The sequence below is a fragment of the Scyliorhinus torazame genome, chromosome 6, assembly GCF_047496885.1.
Source record: "Scyliorhinus torazame isolate Kashiwa2021f chromosome 6, sScyTor2.1, whole genome shotgun sequence".
Taxonomy (NCBI): Eukaryota; Metazoa; Chordata; class Chondrichthyes; order Carcharhiniformes; family Scyliorhinidae; genus Scyliorhinus; species Scyliorhinus torazame.
Genome location: NC_092712.1, coordinates 268,712,033 through 268,738,871, shown reverse-complemented (window position 1 = coordinate 268,738,871; position 26,839 = coordinate 268,712,033). Strand labels below are relative to the sequence as shown.

The 26,839-nt window shown below is 44.7% G+C and overlaps 1 protein-coding gene across 1 annotated transcript in view; it reads left to right on the top strand.

The window, feature by feature from the left end:
• The window catches only part of LOC140425424 (protein DEK-like), a 73,953-nt gene that overhangs the window by 27,309 nt on the left and 19,805 nt on the right, over positions 1-26,839 (top strand). The window contains exons 2-9 of the mRNA XM_072509694.1: positions 4,527-4,691; positions 4,776-4,889; positions 5,879-5,988; positions 10,026-10,120; positions 16,679-16,799; positions 19,016-19,198; positions 24,048-24,189; positions 25,131-25,181. Of these exons, the coding sequence (XP_072365795.1) occupies positions 4,559-4,691; positions 4,776-4,889; positions 5,879-5,988; positions 10,026-10,120; positions 16,679-16,799; positions 19,016-19,198; positions 24,048-24,189; positions 25,131-25,181 (949 nt within the window). The 5' untranslated portion in view covers positions 4,527-4,558. The remainder of the gene's footprint in view (positions 1-4,526; positions 4,692-4,775; positions 4,890-5,878; positions 5,989-10,025; positions 10,121-16,678; positions 16,800-19,015; positions 19,199-24,047; positions 24,190-25,130; positions 25,182-26,839) is intronic.

The following is a 26,839-nucleotide window of genomic DNA, read 5'->3' as shown; positions in this document are numbered from 1 at the left end:
AAATGGAGACGCGAAAATACTGGCCAAATTCCTGGCCAAGAGGCTGGAGGACTGCGTACCAGAGGTGGTAACCGAAGACAAAACTGGCTTTAAAGGTAGACAGCTAACATCGAACATTGGGTATCTGCTGAACGTGATCATGACACCATCCGGGGAGAGAACACCTGAGGGGTTGGTCTGCCTGGACACAGAAAAGGCCTTCGACAGAGTCGAATGGAAGCACTTCATTATGACTGATGTTAGGGCCATGGGTGGTAGTCATTGAGGCACGTTGCCTGGTTCTTCTTTGGCACTGGTATGATGGTGGTCTTCTTGAAGCAGGTGGGGACCTCGGAGCAGAGTAGAGACAGGTTAAAGATGTCCGCGAACACATTTGCCAGCTGGTCTGCATAGGCTCTTGAGTGCACGACCAGGGATCCCGTGTGGACCCATCGCCATCCGAGGGTTCACTTTCAGGAAGGCAGATCTGACTTCGGAAGCTGTGATGGTGGGTATAGGTGTGTTATGGGCTGCTGGGGCACTCTATAGCGGATCGACGGTTTCCTGTTTGGACCAGGCATAGAATGCATTGGTTTATGCATAGGGGCTGGTTTAGCACAGGGCTAAATAGCTGGCTTTTAAAGCAGACCAAGGCAGGCCAGCAGCACGGTTCAATTCCTGCACCAGCCTCCCCGAACAGGCGCTGGAATGTGGCGACTAGGGGCTTTTCACAGTAACTTCATTTGAAGCTTACTTGTGACAATAAGCAATTTTCATTTCATTTCATTCATTGAGTTCATCGGGGAGGGTGCGCTGTTTCTAGAGATACTGCTCGGCTTTGCTTTGTAGCCCATTATGTTGTTTAGGCCTTGCCACAACCGCCGAGAGTCTGTAACACTAGTCTGTACTCTAGCTTGGTCTGATATTCTCTCTTGGCCTCCTGGGTGGCTGTACCTGCAGAGACCTGCAAAATATTTGCCAGTAAATTAATATACCTAACCAAATCCATCATCCATCCCTCCCAAGCCATTCATGTCACTGCCTCTCTCCGAAGCAATTGCCATATTGATTGCGGTACTGCCTCACGAGCTGTCTGTCTGGCTCTCCCTCCCTCGCCAGGTAGGGCCGCCGGTTGAGCTGACAGTCGTTGCTTCACTGGTCCCAGGTTACGCTCGCATTTACTCATCTTCCAGTTATTGTGTATATTAACACTACTATTGGGAGGTGAGATAAAGGACAAATCCTCATTGATTTCCACCCAATGTTTTTTTTAAAAGGCAGAGGGCCTTAATAGCGGTCAGAGGGAATCCCCACTGCTTCACACAGATTCCATTTTTGTACAGGACGGCTAAATAACTGTTAGCAGGACCCCATGCCTCTGCGTGTGAGGCGCTGCCCACCAAATCCAGGAGGCAACCACATTGTGTACAGCAAGGTTCCACAAACTAACGTGGAGTTTTAAAAATTGCAGTTAGACCACGTTCCTGAAACTCCTTGATTAGAAGAGCCACACGTGGTTGTAAACCGAGGACCTTGGCCCTTGCTCCTGGTACCTCGTATCAGTACCACGGTTAAGGTGGCATGGTAGCATAATGGCCAACACTGTTGCTTTACAGTGCCAGAGACCCGGGTTCGATTCCCAGCTTGGGTCACTGCCTGTGCGGAAACTACACGTTCTCCCCATATCTGCGTGGGCTTTCTGCGGGTGCTCCGGTTTCCTCCCACAATTCCCGAAAGACATGCTTGTTAGATGAATTGGACATTCTGAATTCTCCCTCTGTGTACCCGAACAGGTGCCGGAATGTGGCGACTAGGGGCTTTTCACAGCAACTTCATTGAAGTGTTGATGTAAGCCCACTTATGACACATTATTATTATCATCAGTTGGATCAAAAAATAGTTATACCCAAATAAATATTTAATTAACTACCTGTCAGTCCACAGGTGCCGGGGAACCACATTTCATACCTCCCTTAAACTGGCCAATCAAAACAGTCCAGATCGAAAACAAATTGCATGTTATTAAAGATGAATCACCGACCAAATGCCTGAAGCAATGATGAGGAGGAACCTGTTTATCCCTTGTGTTAATGACAACATAGCATTTTGTGGTTAAGTTTGTTAAAATATTGTAAGCTGTTCATTTTTCTTGTTTGAGATGAGGGCATTGCCAGCTCGGCCAGCATTTATTCCCCATTCTTTAATTGCCCTTGAAGGAGGTAGTGAGCTGCCTTTTTGAACAGCTGCAGTCCATGTAATGTAGGTACGTGTACAGTGCTATTAGGGAGGGACTTCAAGGAATTTGACCTAATTACAGTAAAGGAACAGCAATATAGTTCAAAGTCGGGATAGTGTGTAGCTTTGAGGGGAACTTGGAGGTGCTAGTGATGTTCCCATTCATTCGCTGCCCTTCCCTTCTCGGTAAGAGGTTGCGGGTTTGGAAGGTGCCATCGGAGGAGTTGCTGCAGTGCATATTCTAGTAGCGGTACAGTGGTTAGCTCAGTTGCTTCACAGCTCTCGGCCCCCAGGTTTGATTCCCGGCTTGGGTCACGGTCTGTGTGGAGTCTGCACCACCTCCCTGTGGCTGCGAGTGTTTCCTCCGGATGCTCAGGTTTCCTCCCACAGTCCAAAGATGTGCAGGTTAGATGGATTGGCTATGCTAAATTGCCCTTCGTGTCCAAGAAGATTAGGTGGGGTCACTGGGTTACGGAGATAGGGTGGAGGTGTGGGTTAAGGTAGGGGGCTCTTTCCAAGAGCCGGTGCAGACTCGATGGGCTGAATGTGCACTGTAAATTCTATGATTCTTTGAAAGAAGTGGCCAGAGATAGCTTTATGATATCCTTAACAAAAGTCTTGCAAATAACATCCTTGACTGTGGTAAATGATGCATTTCCATCCTTCTCACCTTTCATCTTTGACATGGTTGATCATTTGACCTTCCAGCTGTCGAGCTGACCCCACCTAGTTCAATTATCTGTCCAGTCCTGGCCAGAGAATCGGGAGCAATGGCTTCTCTTCCACTCCTACTAGAATCCCCCAGAAATCTCTCCTTGACATCCAACATCTCATCTATTCTGCTGCCCCTCGTCTTTCAACTCCTTCTCTCAATCCTTCTGCTGTTTCTGATTTGTCACACTACTTGTCTAACATCCTGTACTAGATGAGCAAGAATTTCTTCCGGATCAAACTCTTCAGTTCTTGATACAAACTCTCCTCCTAGTCATCAACTCTATCCATTTCCCTGGCAGCTCTCCAAAGCTGATCCAGGTCACTTGCAATTTTGGTTTTGGATTTGACACCAAGATGAGCATGTACCTCTAATCTGTCTTTGTGAGTGACCTTTATATTGCAGAATGTGGAACATTTGAGGCTGATGCGCAGCTGCGACACACCACGACCTCCAAAGCATTGCCTGACTCCTCCCCTAACTTAGGTCATCTGCTGCGGAAACCCCCTTGAGATGTGACGATTCCAGTGATCACCTGGCTGGCTTCTCAACTTCCACCTGAATAAACTCTACTCATCCAAGGTCCCGATTACCCATTATCCCTGTGCTCAGAGACTTGTATTGGCTACTGGCCCAGCATTGGTTTTAAACTTTTTGTACTTGTTTTTACATCATAGGTCCCTACAGTGCAGAAAAAGGCTATTCAGCCCATCGGGTCTACACCAGCCCTTTGAAAGGGCAGCCTACTTGAGCTTAAGCCCATGCCTCCACCCTATCCACGTAACCCAGTAACCCCATCTTGGACACCGAGGGGCAATTCGGCATGGCCAATCCACCTAACATGCACACCTTTGGACTGAGAGGGCAACCGGAGCTCCGGGAGGAAACCTATGCAGACACGGAGAAAGTGCAAACCCCACGCAGACAGTCACCCGAGGATGGAATTGAACCCAGGTCCCTGGAGCTGTGAGACAGCATGCTAACCAATGTGCCACCCACGAACTAGGTCACTGTTTCTGTAATCTCCAGCCTCTCAATACTCCAGTACACCGATGCACTCTAGCATGGCATTTTTTGCATCCTTGATTTTAGTCAGCCCACCATTGGCATCGGGGCTAGGCAGAATATGGGGTTGAGGCCACAATTGGATCAGCCAAGATCTTATTGAATAGCGGAGCAGGCTGAAAGAGGCCTAATTCAGATGTTCATGTATTCATATCTTCTGATGTCCTCAGTGTTATCTTTATTTCTTAATGCTCCTGTGAAGTATGTTGGGAGGGACACATGGTTTAGAAGCTAAGAGAGCGAGTGCATCTGTTGACATGGTGAAATGGAAAATTTGGATACGTTTGAGGTAATAAAGGAGGAGTACTGATGCGAGCCAATCTTGGGACGAAATTGCCCCTTATACCTTGTTTGTCTTCAGGGCTTTCAATGAAATTGTTCAGAGATTGAAAACCAAAAGATTTTTATGTTAAGGGTTGCGAACCAAGGCTCAGATTTGCATAATTTAAGCAGATCATGATGCATTCAAGTTGCATTTTGTGAAAGTACTAATGCTAGTTTCCTTAAGAGCTGATACTGATTTCTATGTTGATAGACATTCTCTTGTCAACGGAAGCAGATTCAAAGATGGCTGCACTTGAGAAAGGGGACAAGGCTGAAGGAACAAAGAAGAGAAATAAGCCTGACAAGTCCTCCACGAAAGAAGAAGAGAAAGATGAACAATTGGAGAGTGAGGAGGAAGAAGAAGAGGAGGAGAGGGGTAAAGTGTAAATCAGTGCTGGTTATTTATTTTTAAATTTGAAACTGAAGTTATTTTACAGGAATGTTTATTTTCATGTTGCAGTGGGATTACTGGAAAGAAGTCCCATTGTAGAAGGGAAAAGGGAAAAGAAAAAAGTGGAAAGACTGACTTTACAAGTGACGCCATCTGCAAAAGAGACATTTAGTATTCCTGAAGGTAAACATTTCAAAGCTTTATAGTTTAAAAAAAACATTTAGAATATCCAATTCTCTTTTCCTATTAAGGGGCAATTTAATGTGGTCAGTCCACCTAGCCTGCACATCTTTGGGTTGAGGCGGTGAGACCCATGCAGACACGGGGAGAATGTGCAAACTCGGGGAGCATGTGCAAACTCCACACGAACAGTGACCCAGGGCCGGAATTCGAACCCGGATCCTCGGCACTAGGCAGCAATGCTAACCATTGTGCCACGTACCGCACGCACACAGTGGGGGGAAAAAAGCTTTAAAGTTGCTTGGATTTTTTTGTTTCGATGCAAGGTGATAGAAATGTGGTAACTTAATGGGTGATGAGGCATCTGTGATGGAGCAGGCTATTGTGCCTGACCTGTGGAAGGAGCATGCATGATGGACTGAAGGCTTCATCTCCTTCTGTGCTGTGAAACAAACGTGTATACAAATCCTAGAACTGCAGGGTAAAAGGCTGCAATGATCTATTGTATTCTGATTAGTAAAAGCAGAACGCCAAGGAAAATAAAATTAATCATCATTAATCTGTGTGTAATATACTGTTGCTAAGTAAAGACCTTATATAGGAAGTTCATGTGGAAGTCGTGGGGCATTTGCTGCTTTATCAGAAGCTGTATGTATCGCTGTTTATAAAATTCTTTGACTGGTTGAAAAAGTTGACCATTTGGAATAATGGGATATTTCCTCTGAGAGATGGGCACACAGGAGACTATTCAATTAGGTGGAGTGTCTTCAATTTGTGCACCTTTGCTGCTGTCTGTGAAGGCCAATATTTGAGAGACAGGGTCTGCCACAAGTGTTGAACATGAAACTGCGAAGTGATGTTGTGGATTGTTGTTTTTGACGTTGGTGCCAGATGCCAGGGTGCTGTGACCACTGGTTGTATTGTAGTGCACACTATTGTGCAGATTTAAACTAACCATAGTTAAATGTGATTTTTAAATTTTTTTTATTCAGGTAGAGGCACAAGGCTGGGAGAAATTGAGAGAGTACAGTATTTCATGGGCAAAACTAAGGCTGAAGACCTCCGATCTCTTCACAAGATTTTATACAACAGGCCAGGTTCGGTAAGATGATCAAAAAAAATCTCTAAAGAACTCTGAAAAGGAGTCATACACACTTGAAACGTTAACTCAATTTTCTCTTTCCAGAGATGCTGCCAGACCTGTGTTTATCTAGCATCTGCAGTATTTCGCTCTTAAAAAATATCTAGTTACTTGGATTTGATCATTTTGTGTGCCATTTGTTGGGTAAAAAACAAAGTAACATTTCACGTTTCTAATTTTATTTAGAGAACCCCATGTTTCATTTTTTTGTGTACAAAAGCCAAGTTAATCAGTAACTGATTGTAAATATGCTATTTTTTGCAAGGAAGAATTTTCTGCTTATCCTCCAAAGGGCTAACCCATTGCATGTGTACAAGTCACTGGGCACTATTTGCATGTGTGAGCCTTAATAAGTAACAGTTAGCAATGTTATCTTCATTGGCAATAAAAGTTTTTAAAAATTATTTTTAGTCAAGGCTTTTCAGCAAAAAAAAAAGTGTCAAAAGAACATCAGAAAAGACATCACATCAACTCAACAAACAACCACGGACACTTCAAACCTCCTTGAAGAGATCAATAAACTGTTTCCACCGCCAGGTGAACCCTGGGGACACTTCAGACTTCCTTGAAGAGATCAATAAACTGTTTGCACCTCCAGGTGAACCCTTCTACCGACCCCCCACAGAACAAACTTGATCTTCTCCAACCTCAGGAATTCTGCTAGGTTGCTCACCCACACCCCTGCCTTCGGCAGCTCCAAGTCCCGCCAACATAACAAAATTTGTCCATCAGGTAGGCAAAGGTCAATACATCGGTGTCTCCTTCCTCTTTCTCTCTCCCCCCCCCCCCCCAGGTCTTCCGACACACCAAATATTGTCACGTCTGAACTCTGCCCCCCCCCCCCCCCCCCAAGAACCTCTAACATAACATCTGAGAACCCCCTCAGTCTTGGACACGCCCAGAACATGTGGACGTGATTCGCAGGCCTCCCTGCGGACCATCCGCACCCATCTTCCACCACCTCAAAAAAGCTTGCTCATCCTCACCACTGTCGTGTGGGCCCTTTACACCACTTTAAACTGGATGAGGCTTAACCTCGCACCCGACAAGGACGCATTCATCCTCTGCAAGACCTCAGCCAGTGTAGTAGCCACACCTCCTCTCCCAGCTCGCCTCCCATTTGCGTTTAACATCCTCCACCAGGGCGCCTCCCTCTCCATCAGTTCCTTGTAAATATCCAACACCATCCCCTCCCCTATTTCACCCTCTGACAGAAGCTTATCTAGTAGCACCGGAGGCGGCAACTCTAGGAAGGACGGCACCTCTCTCCTCAAATCCCGAACCTGTAGGTACCCAAAATCAGTCCCCCAGGGCAATTCGTACAACTCCTCCAGTCTATAAACAAGTCCCCGAACACACAATCCTCACCGGCCGGCACCCCCAGAACCTCGCATCCAGTCTCAGTGGCACGAGCCTATGATTATCACAAATAGGCACCCGCAACGAGATACGCTCCAACCCCAAGGGCTGCCTACACTGCCCCACACCCTTACAGCCGACACCACCACTGGACTAGCGGAATATCTGGCTGGCGAGAATGGCAAAGGTGCCAACAGTAAAGCCTTCCAACTTGTTCACCAACATATGCCGCCTCCACCTGTTCCAAACCGCCCTCTCCTCCACATCCCATTTCCTCACCATCACAATGTACGTAGCCCAATAGTAATTTATAAAATTTGGCAATGCCAGCCGCCATACCCGTGGGACCTTCCCCACCCACACAAACCCTGAGATCAACCAATTAACTTTCCTGAAAAACGATTTGGGGACAAAGGTCGGGAGGTTCTGCAACACACAAAAACCTAGGCCGCATCTTCATTTTCACTATCTGCACCTGCCCAGCCAACGACAATGGCCCACCTCATAAAATCCATCTTCATCCCCTCCATCAAACGGGCCAGATTCAACCTATGCAGCTCCGCGCCACTTGGATGCCAAGATATTTGGAGCTCATTCTCATCACCCTGAACGGCAGCTCCCTCAACTTTCCTGTCCTCTAGCATTGATTGGGAACACCTCGCTCTTTCCCATTTCAATTTATATCCTGAAAACCAGCCAAATGCCCTTAAAATAAACCCCCCCCAATCCCTCAACGCTCAAAGCGCCTTTGCCAGTGGCTCTATCACCAAGGTAAATACAACAGGGAGAGCGGGCTGTCTCGTCCCACGGTGTAACCCAAAGTATCCCAAACTCACTTGGTTCGTTCGCACACTTGCCACTGGTGCCTTGTACAGTAACCGGACCCAAACCACAAACCCCTGTCCAAACCCGAACCGTCCCAGCACCTCCAACAAATATGCCCACTCTAACCGATCAAAATCATTCTCCGCGGCCATTGCCACCACTACCTCAACCTCCATCATAATCACATAAGGAACGTCCGCACATTCACCGACAATTGCCTTTATTTCACAAAACCCTTCTGGTCTTCCCCGATCAACCTGGGCACACAGTCCTCCACCCACAATGCAAACACTTGGCACTAACATTCAATAACGAAATTGGACTCCGTCCCCATTATAAGTCCTCACCAGCAGTGGCCCCAGCTCCGCCCCAAACTTTTTATAAAACTTGACTGGGAACCCACCTTTCCTCCACCTTGGGAAACATCTTTCTTTTTCTTCCCTTCACCCCCACCCCCGCTCCGTCGTCTCTTATAGCCTCCTACAAAAGGCCTCAAATACCCCATTCACCCCCCTCCAGGTCCATCACCATCTTACCCCCTTTCATGCCTCACTCTAGCAATCTCCCTTGCCGCTACCTGTTTGCTCAACTGATGGGCCAGCATCCTACTCGCTTTCTCCCCGTACTTGTAATTTGGCCCTCTGGCCCTCGCAACTGCCCCACCGCCTTTTGCCGTAGACACTAACCCAAACTCCATCTAGAACCTCTCTCTCCTTCAACAACCTCTCCCCCAGCGCCACCGAGTACCTCCTATACACTCAAGAATGCGTCGACCAGCCTTGCCCTCTTCTCCCGCACCACCCCCTCCCTCTGCGCCCGGATCGAAATAAACTCCCCTCCAACTACAGCCTTGAGTGTCTCCCACAACGTGGCAGCTGTGACCTCCCCGTAACATTCACCTCCACATAGCCCCGTATGGCAGCCCTCACCCTCTCACAAACCCCACTCATCCGTTAACAGTCCCATTTCTAACCTCCACTGTGGCCGTTGAGCTTCCCCCGACCCACCTGCAAACCCACCCAATGCAGCGCGTGGTCGGAGGCCACAATCACCGAATACCCAGAGTTGGCCACCACGGCCAGCAGCATCTTGTCCATAACAAAATAGTCAGTCCGGGAATACACGTAGTTTATGAGAGAAGTATGAAAGTTCCTTCGTCCTCGTCCTCCCAAACCTCCACGAGTGCCCCTCCACCACCACCACCAAGTAATCAACCGGTGCATATCCAAATCCGAAATCCTCCCCAACACCCCCCTCCAGCCTCCCCCTGACCACCACCCCCGGATCGGCCACAATATTCCCCACCATTTACCGTCTGCTGTTGTTTTTCTCCACCAACCCCACCTGACCCTGCCCCACCACCACCAACGTGGCAGCCACATGTGTGTCCCATGATTTGTTTCTTCAGTTCCTGCACGCCCCACATGCCTCTGCGTGCACCAGAGACCACCCACCAACATACAATCCCCTTAAACTGGCAAATCAAAACAGTTCAGAAAGACACAAACTGAGTTATTATAGACTTGTTCAAACATTTAATGGTATCACAGTCGAACTGGATCTTGAACTCCCCTTGAGTTCACTCAGGAACCTCCATATGGGATTAAGAATGAAATCTAATAAACCCAGGGGACTTGAAGCCCATGGTTACTTCAACAGGCTGAGGATCAAAACTGAGTCTATATGACTCAATTACTTATCAACTAAATGCATATACTTTGATGTATTTAGGTTTATGGGTAGCATGTCCTGAAAATGAATTTGTTTCTATTAACTAGCTGTAATCTGTTGGTGTCCTGTTGAATTCTTTTCAGATTCCCACATTGAAAAAGAACATTCGTCTGTTTACTGGGTTCTCTTTTGAAAGTGGCAGTGAGCAGCATAAGAAAAAAGAAGAGGTACTGAAAAAGTGAGTGACTGCGGAATGAATTCATTCCTCTGAGATCCTGTTGATAGCGTAACCTGTTACGAGAGAGATGTTTGGATCTGTTGCATATTAAATAAATTACCAAAAAGCATTTAGATTTTAAAAGCTGCACATTGTTTTCATATTGTGTGAAATAAATTTATAACAGATACAAACATACAAAATTATGAAATAATTGACAACATTGATTTAAATTGGCAGAGAATAACATAGCTACATTTAGTGCTACTGCACACAGGCAGTTAAATAATTAAACTCATTCTGTTACAATATCACCTTCTGTTGGGAGAGCTAAATCGAGCATGTCAAGCCTGGATACTATAGAAAATTTAAGAAATTTCCTTTTGCAGTTCACTAGGGAGAGCAATTTGAATTTTTAATTTTAGCAGAAAGGTCTACTAGGTCAATAATGGGATCCTTATTTGGTACAAAATAGGCGTAAACATCAACTCGGACATTACACTCTTTGGAAAATTCCATTGTCATTTTTCTTTAGAGAAAATTAGGAAATTATTCATTTTTCAGAGTAGCTGCCTACCTTATAAGTTCATAAGATATAGGAGCAGAATTAGGCCATTTGGTCCATCGAGTCTGCTTCGCCATTTTATCATGGCTGATATGTTCCTCATCTGCTACCTACAATGTTACAGATCCAAGAGCTGGGTTGTGAAATCAGCCAGAGCATCTCTTCCCTAGAACACATGACCTAGGAGTAGGCAATTTAGCCTCCCGAGCCTAAACACCCTTGATGTGATCATCGGGGCTTCAAACCATTCCCCTGTCCATTCTCCATAACCATTCAACCCATTACCAATTAAAATCTGTCTAACTCCTTAAATTAACTCACTGTCCCTCTATCCACCACACTCTGGAGTAGCAAATTCCACAGATTGACTACCCTTTCGGAGAAGTGGTTTTCCCTCATCTATTTTAAATTTGCTACCTTTTATTCTAAGATTCTGACCTCTCGTTTAAGAATGCGCCACAAGAGGAAGCATCAGCTCCACATCTATTTTATCCATACCTGTTGGCATCTTGGATACCTCAATTAGATTGCTCCTCATACTCTAGAGAGTACAGGCCTAAACTGTTCAATCTCTCTTCGTACTGTTGCGCTTCTTAGCCTTAGTTTTATTAGCTCTGATTATGTCACCTTTGCTCACGAGTCGCCAGGTATCTTTCTGATACCGCCACGTGGTTCAAGCTCGAGTTATGATTAATAAGTCAGCACACCGCTTAGTAAGATTGAAATCAACGGTCATTTATTATATACAACAAGTAATGCTTACACAATAATCCTACTATCTACATAGAAACCTACCACTACTGGCCAATACTTAACTTTAGCAAGGGCCCACCAGGTCAGGGAAACGAATGGCTTATCGAATCGGATCTGGCCCGTGGGATTCAAAAGGCTGATACGGGTCGATGGCTAGGAGTCTTTATCGGGTAGCGATCGCTGGAGTCAAACTTACTGTTTCTGGTGGACGTTCTTGCAAAGGTCTCGAGCAGGAGAAGACGAGAGAGCGATCTGAACTTGGCCCCTCACTTTATAGGGTCCCAGGGCTTCCCGCCTCTCGGGGCGGCCCTTGACCCTGAGTCCCAAGTGATTGGACTTGTTCCCAATCACTGGGTTCGATATATCCAATAACTGGGCGATTCCGCGATCGGGGGGTGGTCGTTCACCTGTCTTTGTTTCGGCCACTGCAGGCGCCGACAGGTCTGGCCCGGCATTCAATTGCTAATATGTTGCAATTGTTCCCGGGGATAGCCGATTAAACTGCAGATGTCTGGGCTGATGTGCTGCTAATAGTCTTGAGTATCGATCTGGGCCGACTTCCCCAGAGCCGAATACGCTATTCTGTCTGCAGCTGTCAGTTTGTGTCCTGTTGCCTGCTTTTCCCATCAGCCTTTTCGGTTAGCCATTTTAAATCGGGTTTTGGCCAAATTAATAGGGAATCAGCCATTTTAAGTGGCTACAGTACAACAAACCCCTCATCTCTGGAATCAATCTAGTGAACTTCCTCTGAACTGCCTCCAATGCCACTACATCTTTCCTCAAATAAGGGGACCAAAACTGTGCATCATACTCCAGATGCGGTCTTACCAATGCCTTGTATAGTTGCAACAACACTTCCTTACCTTTATAAGAACTAGGAGCAGGAGTAGGCCATCTGGCCCCTCGAGCCTGCTCCGCCATTCAATGAGATCATGGCTGATCTTTTGTGGACTCAGCTCCACTTTCCGGCCCGAACACCATAACCCTTAATCCCTTTATTCTTCAAAAAACTATCTATCTTTATCTTAAAAACATTTAATGAAGGAGCCTCTACTGCTTCACTGGGCAAGGAATTCCATAGATTCACAACCCTTTGGGTGAAGAAGTTCCTCCTAAACTCAGTCCTAAATCTACTTCCCCTTATTTTGAGGCTATGCCCCCTAGTTCTGCTTTCACCCGCCAGTGGAAACAACCTGCCCGCATCTATCCTATCGATTCCCTTCATAATTTTATATGTTTCTATAAGATCCCCCCTCATCCTTCTAAATTCCAACGAGTACAGTCCCAGTCTACTCAACCTCTCCTCATAATCCAACCCCTTCAGCTCTGGGATTAATCTAGTGAATCTCCTCTGCACACCCTCCAGTGCCAGTACATCCTTTCTCAAGTAAGGAGACCAAAACTGAACACAATACTCCAGGTGTGGCCTCACTAACACCTTATACAATTGCAGCATAACCTCCCTAGTCTTAAACTCCATCCCTCTAGCAATGAAGGACAAAATTCCATTTGCCTTCTTAATCACCTGTTGCACCTGAAAACCAACTTTCTGCAACTCATGCACGAGCACACCCAGGTCTCTCTGCACAGCAGCATGTTTTAATATTTTATCATTTAAATAATAATCCCTTTTGCCGTTATTCTTACCAAAATGGATAACCTCACATTTGTCAACATTGTATTCCATCTGCCAGACCCTAGCCCATTCACTTAGCCTGTCCAAATCCCTCTGCAGACTTCCAGTATCCTCTGCACTTTTTGCTTTACCACTTATCTTAGTGTCGTCTGCAAACTTGGACACATTGCCCTTGGTCCCCAACTCCAAATCATCTATGTAAATTGTGAACAGTTGTGGGCCCAACACTGATCCCTGAGGGACACCACTAGCTACTGATTGCCAACCAGAGAAACACCCATTAATCCCCACTCTTTGCTTTCTATTAATTAACCAATCCTCTATCCATGCTCCTACTTTCCCCTTAATACTCATTTCCTTTTGCTATAAATGCCAACATTCCATTTGCTTTCCTGGGACTCGTGCACAAGGACACCCAGATCCCTCTGCATTGGAGCACACCGAAGTCTCTCCCCATTTAGATAAGTTGCCTTTCCATTTTTTTGACCAAAATGCATGACCTTCTACTTATCCACGTTAAACTCCATCTGCCACATTTTGGCCCACTCTCCTAACCTATCTCGATCCATTTGTAAGGTTCTTATTTCCTCATTGCAACTTGCTGTTCCACTTATTTTTGTGTAATTTCTACTAAAATAGAGATCGTGAATTGAGATATTTAAGGCATTAACTGGTAATTATCAATAATGGGTGTTTGAAGCTGTTCGCAGTTGAAGTAAGGTTTACAGGACTGGGTCTGATCAGGATTCCCTTCTATTCAGCATAGCATTGATAAAATAGTTTGAGAATATGCCTCAAAAACAACAAATGAGGGCAGCACGATGGCGCAGTGGGTTAGCCCTGCTGCCTCACGGCGCTGAGGTCTTGGGTTCGATCCCAGCTCTGGGTCACTGTCCGTGTGGAGTTTGCACATTCTCCCCGTGTTTGCGTGGGTTTTACCCCCACAACCCAAAGATGTGCAGGGTAGGTGGATTGGCCATGCTAAATTGCCCCTTAATTGGAAAAAATGAATTGGGTACTCTAAATTATTTTCTTTTTTTTAAAAACAACAAATGAAATGAATATGTTCATGAGGTTTGATCCCCAACATCTCCAATCACTGTGGCATAGCAATCAATGAAGGAAATGATCCTAACTATATAAGCCCAAACGACAAACCTTAAGTCAGAGCTCAAAGTCTTGCTGAAGGCAGTGCAGTGCTCTAACCAGACAGAGGGTGTGCACTATGTCCAGTTTGCTTCTCAGAAACAAGAAAGACATAGAATTTACAGTGCTGAAGAAGGCCATTCGGCCCATCGAGTCTGCACCGGCTCTTGGAAAGAGCGCCCTAGTTAAGCCCACACCGCCACCCTATCCCCGTAACCCTGCAACCCCATCTAACCTAAGGGCAATTTAGCATGGCCAATCCACCTAACCTGCACATCTTTGGACTGTGGGAGGAAACCCACGCAGACACTGGGAGAACGTGCAGACTCCACACAGACAGTGACCCAAGCAGGAATCGAACCTGGGACCCTGGCTTTGTGAAGCCATAGTGCTAACTATTATGCTACCGTGCTGCCCCACTGGGCAATTCGAACTTGGAAGACAGTTCGGAGAAGAACCTCAAATCTGAGAGGCTTTTAGCAAGTACTATGGGAGTAAATCAACAGAGGCATTAGTGGAGTTCCGAAAGTGCAGGATGGCGTTTAAAAATGTAATTGGGAGAGCAAAGAGGGAATATGAGAAAGCTGACTGGTAAAAATAGGGACAGTCCCAAAATATTCTAAAAGTATATCAATGGGAAGAGGATAGCCAGGGAAAGAGTAGGATCCATTAGGGCCCAAGAGAGGAATCTGTGGGTGGGGCCAGAGGACATTGGTAGGGTGTTGAACAAATACTTCATATCTGACTTCACCCAAGAGAATGAGGAGGTAGATATAGAACTCTGAGAGAAAGACTGTGAGGTTCTTGAACAAATTGCCATAGGGAGTGACAAGGTGTTGTAGGCTTAAAAGTGGACAAATCTCCAGGTCTGGGTGGATTGTGTCCCAGGATGCTCTGTATCCCAGGGCTCTGACCCAAATTTTTAGTTTACCTTAGGCCTGGGGGGGGGGGTCCGAGGGCTGGAGAACAACTAAAATGGTCCCACTACTTAAGAAAAGCTGTAGAGATAAGCCAGGGAACTACAGATCAGTGAGTCTCACGTCAGTGTTAGGGAAACTATTGAGAAAATTAGGAAGGAGAGAATCTTATCTCCACTTGAGAGGCAAGGTTTGATCAGGAATAGTCAGCATGGCTTTTTCAGAGCGAGGTCATGCCTAAAGCTTTGATTGAATTTTTTGAGCATGTAACCAGGTGTGTAGATGAGGGTAGTGCAGTTGATGTAGTTTATATGGATTTCAGCAAAGCCTTTGACAAGGTCCCACATGGGAGACTTTAAAAAAAAAAGGCAAATGCTCATGGGATGCAGGGTAACTTGATAAGGTGGATTCAAAATTGGTTTAGCTGTAGGAGACCGAGGGTGATGACAGACAGCTGCTTTAGTTACTAGACGCCAGTGGTGTATCATAGGATCTGTTCTGGGTGCCCTATTGTTTGTCATTTAGATAAATGACTGTGGAGGGGAGGGGGGTGGGGGTGGTTAGGAGTAGGATCAGTAAGTTTGCGGATGACCGAAATATTGGTTGGGTGGTTAACAGTTAGGTTGAGTGTCTTGGGTTACAGGAAGATATAAACGGGATGGTCAGATGTGCAAAAAAGTGGCTGATGGAATTTAACCCTGAAAAGTGTGAGATGATGCACTTTGGAAGAAGTAATGTGACCAGGAAATATTCATGCATGACACCGGGAAGTTCCGAGGAACAGAGTGACCTAGACGTGTTTGTCCATAGATCTCTGAAGGGCAGGTTAATAGAATGGTGAAAAAGGCATATGGGACACTTGTCTTTATCAATCGAGGTATAGATTACTTAAAGCAGGGAGGTCATGTTAGAGTTGTATAGAACTTTGGTGAGGCCACAGATGGAGTACTGTGCACAATTCTGGTCACTGCATTATAGGAAGGAGGTGACTCCAATCCTACACTACATAGGTGATTGTTAATGCTCTTGGCAATTAGGAATAACCAATAATTAATGCCCTGTTAGCATATCCCAAGAACAATATTTTTTTCAAATGCTTGATTTAGGATCAGTACAAAAATAAACCAGGTGTAATAAGCCTGCCATAGAAATCTGATGCTTTTTCACATGAATTCCCATGGGATGAGAATATGAAACGAAAAATGAAATGAAAATGAAAATCGCTTATTGTCACAAGTAGGCTTCAAATGAAGTTACTGTGAAAAGCCTCTAGTCGCCACATTCCGGCGCCTGTTCGGGGAGGCTGGTACGGGAATTGAACCGCGCTGCTGGTCTGCCTGGGTCTGCTTTAAAAGTCAGCTCTTTAGCCCTGTGCTAAACCAGCCCCGAATATCAATTTCACTGTTAGACTAGTTGGGTAAGATCCTATAGAAATGGCCTTAAATGCATTTTATTGTTTCGTGCTGAAGCTTTTATCATGCTTTTCCCTAGAGTCAACACACGTACTGCGGTGTTTATGTTTGCTACAGATGGCTTGTTTTCATTTTGTCCACTGTACTTAGGAATCCAATTTCAGTATTAAAGGTGATTTGTACTGTTCTGGACTTGGAGAGAAAAGGCACTAAAGATGAAATAGTATCAAAAATTTTGAACTTCCTGATGAAACCTAAAGCATCTGGCAAGGTAGAGATTTTGAAATCTGATGCTATTTATTGTACATACTTGTATAAGAGTCAACTCCATGACATTTGCTCAAAAGAAAACTTTTCATACACCATGTAAAAATCAACTTTTTGGAAATTAAACTGTCAAAATTATTAATGACTTACCAGTGATTACCACTGTTCATGAATTTAAAGGTACATAGGGCAACACGGTGGCGCAGTGCTTAGCACTGCCGCCTCAGCACAGAGGTCCCAGGTTCAATCCTGGCTCTGGGTCACTGTCCGTGTGGAGTTTGCACATTCTCCCATGTCTGCGTGGATTTCACCCTCACAACCCAAAGATGTGCAGGGTAGGTGTATTGGCCACGCTAAATTGCCCCTTAATTGGAAAAAATGAATTGGGTGCTCTAAAATTATTTTAGAAAATGAATTTAAAGGTACGGGAGCGTTTAGATTTTCCTTCTGAATTGTAGCTGCAATCTCCCAGCCAATTGACTAGGCCAACAAGTAACACATCTCTCATGCGTTTGAGAAAGAATGTTTGCGTGGGTTTCGCTCCCACCAGCCAAAGATGTGCAGGCTCGGTGGATTGGCCACACTAAATTGCCCCTTAATTGGAAAAAATTAATTGGGTACTCTAAATTTATTTATTTTTTAAAATCCCACCTTGTCCATTATGTAGTCTGTGATTATGAGGTTAACTAACAACGATGTAGCAGATATTCTCAGTGTTGTTCAACCCTTGGACATGTGAATAAATAAACCTCCTGAGGATAGTATCCAAATGATGTGGAACAATTAGATGCTGGAAAGCAATAAACATTCAAGTTACTGGTGCTATTTCTCGCCCAGGAAAAAAAATTATACAGGTTGAAATACTGTACCATATAAAATACTGTACACTCCTAGCTGAAATAAATTGCAAAATAAATGCATCACCAAATATAATATAAATACAATATTTAAAGTACGTTCACCTATACTATTTTTAGATTGACCAGTGTCCATCAAGTGGCAGAGGTTCATTTGGTAACGATGCCAAAATGGTGGAATTTAATCATTTTATCACAAGAATAGAAAGAAGAGTCAGGACTACTTGCACCAATCAACTTCTGCCATTAAGTGGAGTCCAGGACTCGAGTTTGAGTTTAGAACGAAACTGAGGGCAGGGGTGTAAGCACTCTGGAAAAGATCATGTGAGCAGGCAAGCTATGGAAGAGGTCTGTGGCAAGCAATATTAAAGTGAAACTGGTGATGTTTAAATGGATATATTAATAATAAAGTGAGTCAATGTCAATTAGGGATTTTCTGTAATTTTATAAAATGAATGTTAAATAATTTGAATGCTTTCGTGTTGTTTTTTCCTGAAGCCCATTGTAATGGCCTTTTTGGAGCTTGAACCAAGTATGCATTTCAATTCTTAAAAAATGTTCAGTGTCTCTAATTAAAAAATTGGTCTCAAAAATGTAACTTTTACACTTGTGGAGAAGGTATACCACCTCATATGCTATCATTGGCTGATTACAAAACCCATATGCCTCAATAGCTGCAACATTACCAGATATCCTGATGACTAGTTGTTTGAGAGCAACCAATTTTTTTTCAGATATAAGTGCCCTTCCTAGTTGATGCTTAATATCCCTTCAGATGAAATGTTAACCAAGATCTTGTTTGCCTGTTTCATTTTGTATTAAGATCAGAGAGCACATTTCTAAATCCATATTCCTTTCCCAGTGTATACCACAGAAAATTGTTTCGACTGATTGGGAATCTTTTGTTTATATTCAATCTCTTTGGTTAGACTTCCCATTTTGGCCACAATTTCTCGATTGCACCCAAAGTATGCTGAATGGCAATGGTCAGGCTATGTGTCAAACTTCTGCTAGCGCTCATTTCCATAATCAATTGTAAAATCTTCCATCAACCAGCTCATTCGGGCAGTCTAATAGAAGGCAATTATTTTACATTTGGAAAAAGTATTCTTTTGATGTATTCAACAGTTGCCACCTTGGCCCCCTTCTGTTTTTTATCTATATAGTCCCTAAAAATGAAACTACCAGCCCCAAAACGTTTCATTATTTATATATAGTGTTATGCAGCATTTGTCAATAGTTAGATGGTATGTGTGCTCTGATATTTGTAATGTTCACTATTACAGTTAATTCAGATACAGTTTGTCAAGGTAACCTTAATGTGGTGCTTTGTTAAATTTCTTTATAAATATATATTTCACAGTCACTACCAAAGCCTAAAAAGAAACGTCAAAAGGGTGGCAAGAAAGAGCACAGCTCTGGGTCCAGGAAGAAATCCAAGGCAGCAACCGTGGAAGAAATTCTCACCGATGAATCCAGCAGTGAAGATGAAAAGAAAGCAAAGGGAAAGTCTTCAGATGAAAGTGATGTGGAGGAAGAGGTAGAGGTTGGTGTCAGTTATATCTTGACTACTTAATTCCTCGATATCAAACAATATCCATTAACTAGACCCTGATGGGCTGGTAATGAAAACTAGACAAAAAAGAGTGGTATAATTTGACTTTCTTTTAACCATACCCCTCTCACTTGAACAGTATAATAAGTGTTACTCAAATCCATTGTGCGTCTCTGGTTAAGCCCGTCCAACCTCTTAATTCTATTATTCTTTGTGAATGTTCCTTCTATCACTTTTGATTTATCTCCCTGATATTTGAACTACTCACCATTTACATACTTTACTACTTTAGTTTTGTCAATTTCCGTTTTTCAAAATATCTTTATTAAAGTAGCTCTTCGCTTCCTAATGTCTGCTTGCCTTTTGGGGGGTTCTTTTTTGTGTGTCCTTGTGATAGGCTCTCTTCTCCATGTTTGTCTCTCTGTGGCCTCCCCTCCCCTTGGTGTGTCCTCCGGTTTGTCTCATTCCTCCCCTCCCGCCTTCAGACCCTCTGATGGCGTACTGGAGATATTCCGATAGGTCTTCTGCTGTGGGTGGTGCTGCTGATCACCAGCCGAGCAGGATTTCCCGATGGGCGATTAGGGAAGCAAAGTCAGCCCTCTTCCTCATATGAAGTTCTGGCTGGTCCGTTACCCCGAAGACTGCCACTCTGATGGGGCTGTTTAGCACAGGGCTAAATCGCTGGCTTTGAAAGCAGGCCAGTAGCACGGTTCAATTCCCGTAACAGCCTTCCCGAACAGGCGCCGGAATGTGGCGACTAGGGGCTTTTCACGGTAACTTCATTTGAAGCCTACTTGTGACAATAAGCGATTTTCATTTCAGGCACGGCTCACCGTCACCACCACAACCTTGTTCGAAGAAGGCCGTCCAGAACCTAGCTCTTCCATTTTCCCCCATTTCGTTCAGTGGGAAGCGTGTCGTTTCTAAAAGTCGTCCGTATATGTCCTCGCAGGTGCCCTTTCCCAGACTGTCCATGTCCAGTAACTCCTTGTGTCTCATGAGGCCTTGGGTGCATTGTCATCTCCTTGCGGTGAAGGCTTTTGATTTGCAGATGTCAGAGTTCCTGTTCATTTGGTAGTTCTAGTCTACGTCAGCTCTTCTAGGGTCGCCAGTTTATTCCAAGTAAAAGTCCCTAACAATCAGTGCCCCCCCCCCCCCCCCCCCCGGTCCCGTCCTGTCTCAACCTTTTAACGGTGGTGTCTAGCATGACTGGTGGAAACCAGTGATTGCTCCAGATGGGGGCCATGATGGATACTTCGGTTAGACCAAAGTGCTGCCTCATCTGGTTCCAGGTTCTGTGTTGCTACTACCACTGGGCTGGTTGAGTGTTTTGCCGCCGGGGATGGGAGCGCTGTCATGGCGAGGGCCCGGAGGGTGTTCTTGTACAGGAGGACTCCTCCATCTTCACCCAGTCTCTGTTTGATTCCTTCACCCATCCCTCACACACGGCCATGGCTGTCCAGTGGTAATATTGCAAGTTTGGGAGCGCCAAGCTTCCCGTGTTTCTTTTCCTTCGCAGTGTTATTCAAACAGGAAGAGGAACCTGGGCATCTTGATCGTCTACACCCTCCCTGCCAAGGAAGGCGGGAGTGCGTCCCATCTATGTCGGTCTTTATTAACTTCCTCCGCCAGACTGGTCAGATTTCATTTGTGGATCCGTGTCCAGTCGTGGGCTACCTGGACAGCCAGGCCCTCTCTCCCCGCTGGAAGATCGGCTGTCCCCCCCCTCTGTCATACTTCTTAGCGCTAGCTTTTCCCACTAGTGTGGTGGCACCCTCCCCAGGGTTGCTCTAACCCCCTCCTGTGCCCATTCCGTTGCTGTCCTCGCTATCTCTTCTTCACCCTCTCCTGCATTCTGCTGCCTTCTCCCCTTCCTTCCTATGAGCTAGTCCTCCTACTCATAGCAAGGCAGTGAAGTCCCATGCAAAATTCTCCATGTTCATCACTTTTTCTCTTTGCTTCTTCCTCACCGCTGCCTTGTTTGCCTTTTGTCCACCTCGGCCGGAGTGGTGAGATAATGTTTCTTGTTCTGGTATGCCGCCCAGAGCCTGGCTGGGAATAACATCTCAAATTTTACACTGTTCTTGTACAGGGCTGACTTTGAGTGGTTAAACCCGGCCCTGCGCTTCGCCAGGTCCGCCCCAGTGTCTTGATATGCCCTTATTCTGTGTCCTTCCCAACTGCTTGCTTTCGTCTGCCGAGCCCAGTGCAGGATCCTCTCATGGTCCTGGTATCTGTGCAGGTTGACGATTATCACCCTCTGCTGCTCTCTGACCTTGTGCTTTGGTCGGAAAGACCTGTGTGCCCTGTCGATCTCTGGTGGCTTGGGGAAGGTGTCCCTTCCAACCATGTTGCCCAGCACCTGGGCCCCATAGTCAGTTGGGTCTCTGTCCTCTATCCCTTCTGACAGGCCCACTATTCGCATATTCTGTTGCTTGGTTTGGCTCTCTTGGTCATTGATTTCATAGAATTTACAGTGCAGAAGGAGGCCATTCAGCCCATCGAGTCTGCACCAGCCCTTGGAAACAGCACCCTACCCAAGCCCACACCTCCACCCTATTCCTGTAACCCAGTAACTCCACCCATCTTTTGTACACTTTGGACTGTGGGAGGAAACTGGAGCACCCGGAGGAAACCCACGCAGCCCGGGAAGAACGTGCAGACTCCGCACAGACAGTGACACAAGCTGGGAATCGAACCTGGGAGCCTGGAGCTGTGAAGCAATTGTGCTAACCACTATGCTACCGTGCTGCCTCAACCTTCCACTTTAAGCTCCCTTGGGTCACCACCAACCTTTTTAACTTGGCCTCCAGGGCGATGATCCAGTCGCTCTGGTCGGTTGATACCTTTTTGAGCTCTTGAATTGTTCTTCCCTGAGCCTCCAACTTCTTTCCCATTCTGTCGAGCACTGTTTGTATAGTGGCCAGTGCCTCTGCCACTGTCATCCTGACTGCCACCTTGATCTCATCTTTCATCATGGTCAGTTCCTTAGTTTGGGGGTTGGGGTGTTGTCACCATCCGGCTTGCCGGTCTCTCTCTCTTGGGGATGGCCGGGGACCCCTCGCCTTGTGGGACCGCCGACTCACTCGTTCGCTGATCTTGCTCTTTTCCACCATTTTTGGCATCCCAGCGGCCTCTGGAGCTACTGCTTCCTGGTATAATTCTTCTTTGTCTTTATAGTTTAGGAGATGAGTGAGGCTGAACTTATGGGCTAAATACGGCCAAAAGCGCCTGTTTTGCAGTGTTCTAGAGGAGAGTCCCCTGGTTTGTGACTACTCAGCACACACCTGTCATCGGAAGTCCCACAATATCCTTTTCTAAACCTTTTACAAGATCTTGCTTTTAAAAAGAAAAGCAGCACAAACTCATTAAATCTTCCTCCAGTTTCTTTGTTCTTGTGCACTACTAAAATGGCCACACTGAAAACTAGTCTCTTTTTCTAGCCACTATGTTCATGAGAACATTGTTGCTACCAGTCAGTTCTGTCCACTTGAAATTAGTATTCACTTTCTTTAGTACTCCAGTCTAACCAGATATCTTTGCTATTCGTAGGGGCACAGATTACAAGAGTAAGGAGGTTTATGGTGAACTTGTCACTAGTCTGGCCTCAGTTGGAGTATTGTGTCCAGTTCTAGACCCCACACTTTAGGAAGGATTTGAAGGCATTGGACAGAGTGAAGGAAAGATTCATGAGAATGGTTCCATGGATGAGGAGCTTCAGTTATGAAGATAAATTGAAGAAATTGGGTCTGTTTTCCTTGGAGAAGAGAAAGCTGAGAGGAGGTCTGATCAACGTATTCAAAATCAAGATGGATTTGGACAGGATAGATGGTGCGAAACCTGTTAAAAGATCAAGAATGAGAGGGCAATTTGGCAAAAGCGGTACAAGGGGAAAAGGAAGTGAGTGGTTAAGGTCGGGAATGTGCTGCCTGAGAGTGGTGGAAGCCGGTTCAATCGTGACATGGAAATCAGAGTGCTACTTTTCAAATAGCAACGTACAGTGTTACGGGGAGAAGGCAGGAGAATTCCACTAAGTGAAATGCTCATTCGGAGGTGCAGACACGATGGGACAAATGGCTGCCTCCTGCACTGTAACAATTCTGTTATTATGCTGTATACCACAGATGAATATCATTGTAAACAGTATAAAAAACGTAAATCCAGAGTTAGTTGCTTGATATATCCTGACAAGAGGTCACTGATACAAACTGCAAAAGAACGGTTTGAGTGATGTTGAAACGTTGTCCTTTCAGTATAGTGATCAACTTCACAATGTGTTTTGGTTTGGTAGCGAGTGACATTGAATAGATCTTCAAACAGGGTAGTGGTGGCAAAACCCCAAATTCCTAGAAATTGTTGGATGAAATGATTGGGAACAAACTGAAACTTTCTTCATTCGGATCCACCTGTGATCATCTGATCTTGCCAGTTTTCTCTTTCATGCCACTAATTAGCAACGAACAGGTGGGCTTAGTTCATAATTCAGTCTAGGAAATAAATGCAGACTGGCTGGGATGTATTGCAGTCCGCGCAATCAGCTTGGACTGCATGCTGGTCATGTCAGGATAGTATTCCTACGACTTACATTTTTAACTGGTGAAATATTTCCAGGTAATGGCAGTTAAAATTCCTTTTAAATTGGTCAAAGCTCTTATTAAATCTTGTATTAATTCATTAAAAAGTCTGTTTTGACTGAAGTAAAAATATCCACCATTCCATACAGTTTTATTGAAAAAACATTGTGTAGTAGCTTTAAAGTACGAAACGCACAGCCAAACAATAAGCCCCAGACATCAACTATTTAAGTAAACATTGAGAAACCGTTCAATTTTTCTTTCAGCCACCCAAGAAAGTGTCGAAGAAAGAAAAATCCACGTCAAAAGCTGTGCCCAAAGGCAAAAAGACACAAATTACTAAAGCAACAAATGTGAAAAAAGCAGACAGCAGCACTGCAAAGAAAACTGCAGCTCCTGCCAAAAAGGGTAAGTACAAAAGAATGATCTAATAGTGAGGTTAACAAATGGCAAGTTATTGACCAAATGACTTATTTGGGATTTTGATCAAAAAGAAAATATGGTGGCTCTCTGGAAAAAATAATCTCCTTCGTTATTTAAGACATGTCCTCCGACTAAAGCCAGGTTACAGAGACATTAACATGCAGTTTCTGAAACGAAGGCAACAATCTCCAGTGCCTGATATCAACCTCCCTGCTTTTTCCCGCTGCCCACCCCTCTGTCATTCCTTTCTTGCTTCTCCTACCCCCCCCCTTGCTGCATGAGCACAGTAAGAAGTCTAACAAAACCAAAGTCCAGGTTTGTTTCGAATCACTAGCTTTTGGAGCACTGCTCCTTCCTCAGGTGAATGAAGATGGGCGGGGGGGGGGGGGGGGGGGGGTTCCAAAAATATATATGATAGACATTGCTATATGAGGAGAGAGAACACAATCTCTCATTTTCGCTAAAACCGAAGGTCTAAATACACACACTAAACTCACTGTAGCAGACATTTTTTTGTTTATAGAAAGGTGTGTTTAGTTCTCAGTAAATGAAAGATGTTCATTCCGCACAGCAGAACATTTTCCCATACCATGCATTCAATTTTAACATTGGATTTGTTCTAGGTTAGCTATAGGATAACATTTGCATGTGACCCCACTCCTCCCCATGACCTCGGGAATGCCTTCTATTGCATCAGTGAATTTCTCAATCTTCTCATGTTTTATCCTTGAGTCGTAAATGCAGTTGCTGATTTGGTGATGAGCATTGCTGAATTGAAACTACTCGGTATGCTTGCAGCTGATGGAGAGAAATTTTTCTCTCCTTTACGTTGGGCTGTAATTTTAATCCAAATCTGGTAAAGAAAAGGACAGTATTCTAATTTACTGCACCACCCAGTTCCCGTTTAATGTAATTTTGTTCCCTAGACTTGGGCAGTGGCGCTAAAAAGGTGACTTCGATTGGGAGGCTAGCCAAGAGTAAGTAAATCTTTTTAATATCATTTTACATGCAGACTAAAATGATCTGCAGGGAAAAATATATTATTGTAAGAATTTGTATAGGAGAAAGATACTATAAAGCATTTTCATGGACTTTTGGTGGAGAACTAGCATGTCATTTTGTGTATATCTCACTAAGCAATGATATTTCCAGTAACAATTTCATAAATAGAGAATAAATTGCATTGAGAAAACAAAATTTCACTTATCTCATCATTATCTGTTAAAATTAACACCCACTTGAATTGGTAGAAACTGATTGTGGTGTAAATTTTCTAGTGCGTACCAGTGACGAGTGCACACCATTGGCAGTGTGAATGCAATATTCCAGTAAGGTTCCCTGTCTGTAGCCGGAAGTTAGACCTATATGATGACATAAGCCATCCTCATTTACGAATTTGTCACTTGGGTTATCTTAACAACAATAATAATCTTTTGTGTCACACATCGATCAACCCACTGATGGGAAATGAGTGCTCTTGTAAGTTTTAATCTTGTCTCTCCCTTTTTTTTATAACTTATTTTATTACAAGCATGTGTCAAAGCAGGCTACAGCAAGTAAATATCCCGGGTCTCTCTCCCTTTTTATAGCATTTAACGATTGTGATTGTTGCAACCAGGCGATTAGTCTTCTCTTCTCCTTTGATTTAAGAAAGAATTTCTCCGTGTTATCTCAGTGCTATAGTACTCTGAATCACTCCCCTATCTATCTATCTATCAAATCAATCAATCACAAATAAAGCCATCTCTGATCACTTCCTAGTATCAATTTCCACTCGCATGCCACTTCCACACTCTAACACAACTCCTGTGAGGTGATAGTGACTGCCCTTGAATCAAGGCAGCATTTGACTGGTGTGGCATCAAGGAACCCGAGCAAAATTTGAAGTCATACCTCACACGAAGGAAGATGGTTGTAGTTTTTGAAGGCCAATCCTCTCCGACATTGCTGCAGGTGTTCCTCAGGGAAGTGTCCTCAGCCCAACCATCAGCAGTGGCCTTCCAGCCATCCATATGGTGAGATGAGAAGCAGGGATGTTTGCTGATGATTGCACTGTGCTCAGTAACTTCTGAGACTCCTGGTACTGAAGCAGTCCATGTCCATATGCTACAACATTCAGGCTTGGGCTGATAAGTGGCAAATAATATTTGTGCCAACCAAGTGAAGGCAAAGACCATCTCCCACAAGAGAATCTAACCATCTTCCTTGGCATTCAACTTAACTGGATCAGCCATATAAATATTGTGCCTAGAAGAGCAGGTCAGAAGCTGAGAATTCTGCAGGGAGTAACTTGTCTCCTGAATCCCCAAGGTGTGTCCACCATCTACGGGGCACAAGTTAGGAATGTAATTGAATACTCTACACTTGGCTTGATGAATGCAGCTTTAATAACAGTCAAAGGGTAAATAGCATCCAAGATAAATCTACCTGATTTGCACCCATCTACTATTTCAAACATTTGCTTCCTTTACTGTGAGTGCACAGTGGCAGCAATGTGTGCTTTTAAAGAGTCTACCACTGTTGCTCTCTGGTTGGCTCTGAATATGGCGGTCAATATGGTCGCCTTCCTTAATTCTAATTACGTTTGCTCTAGAGTCGGCAGGTATCTTTCGATACCACCACAAGGTTCAAAACC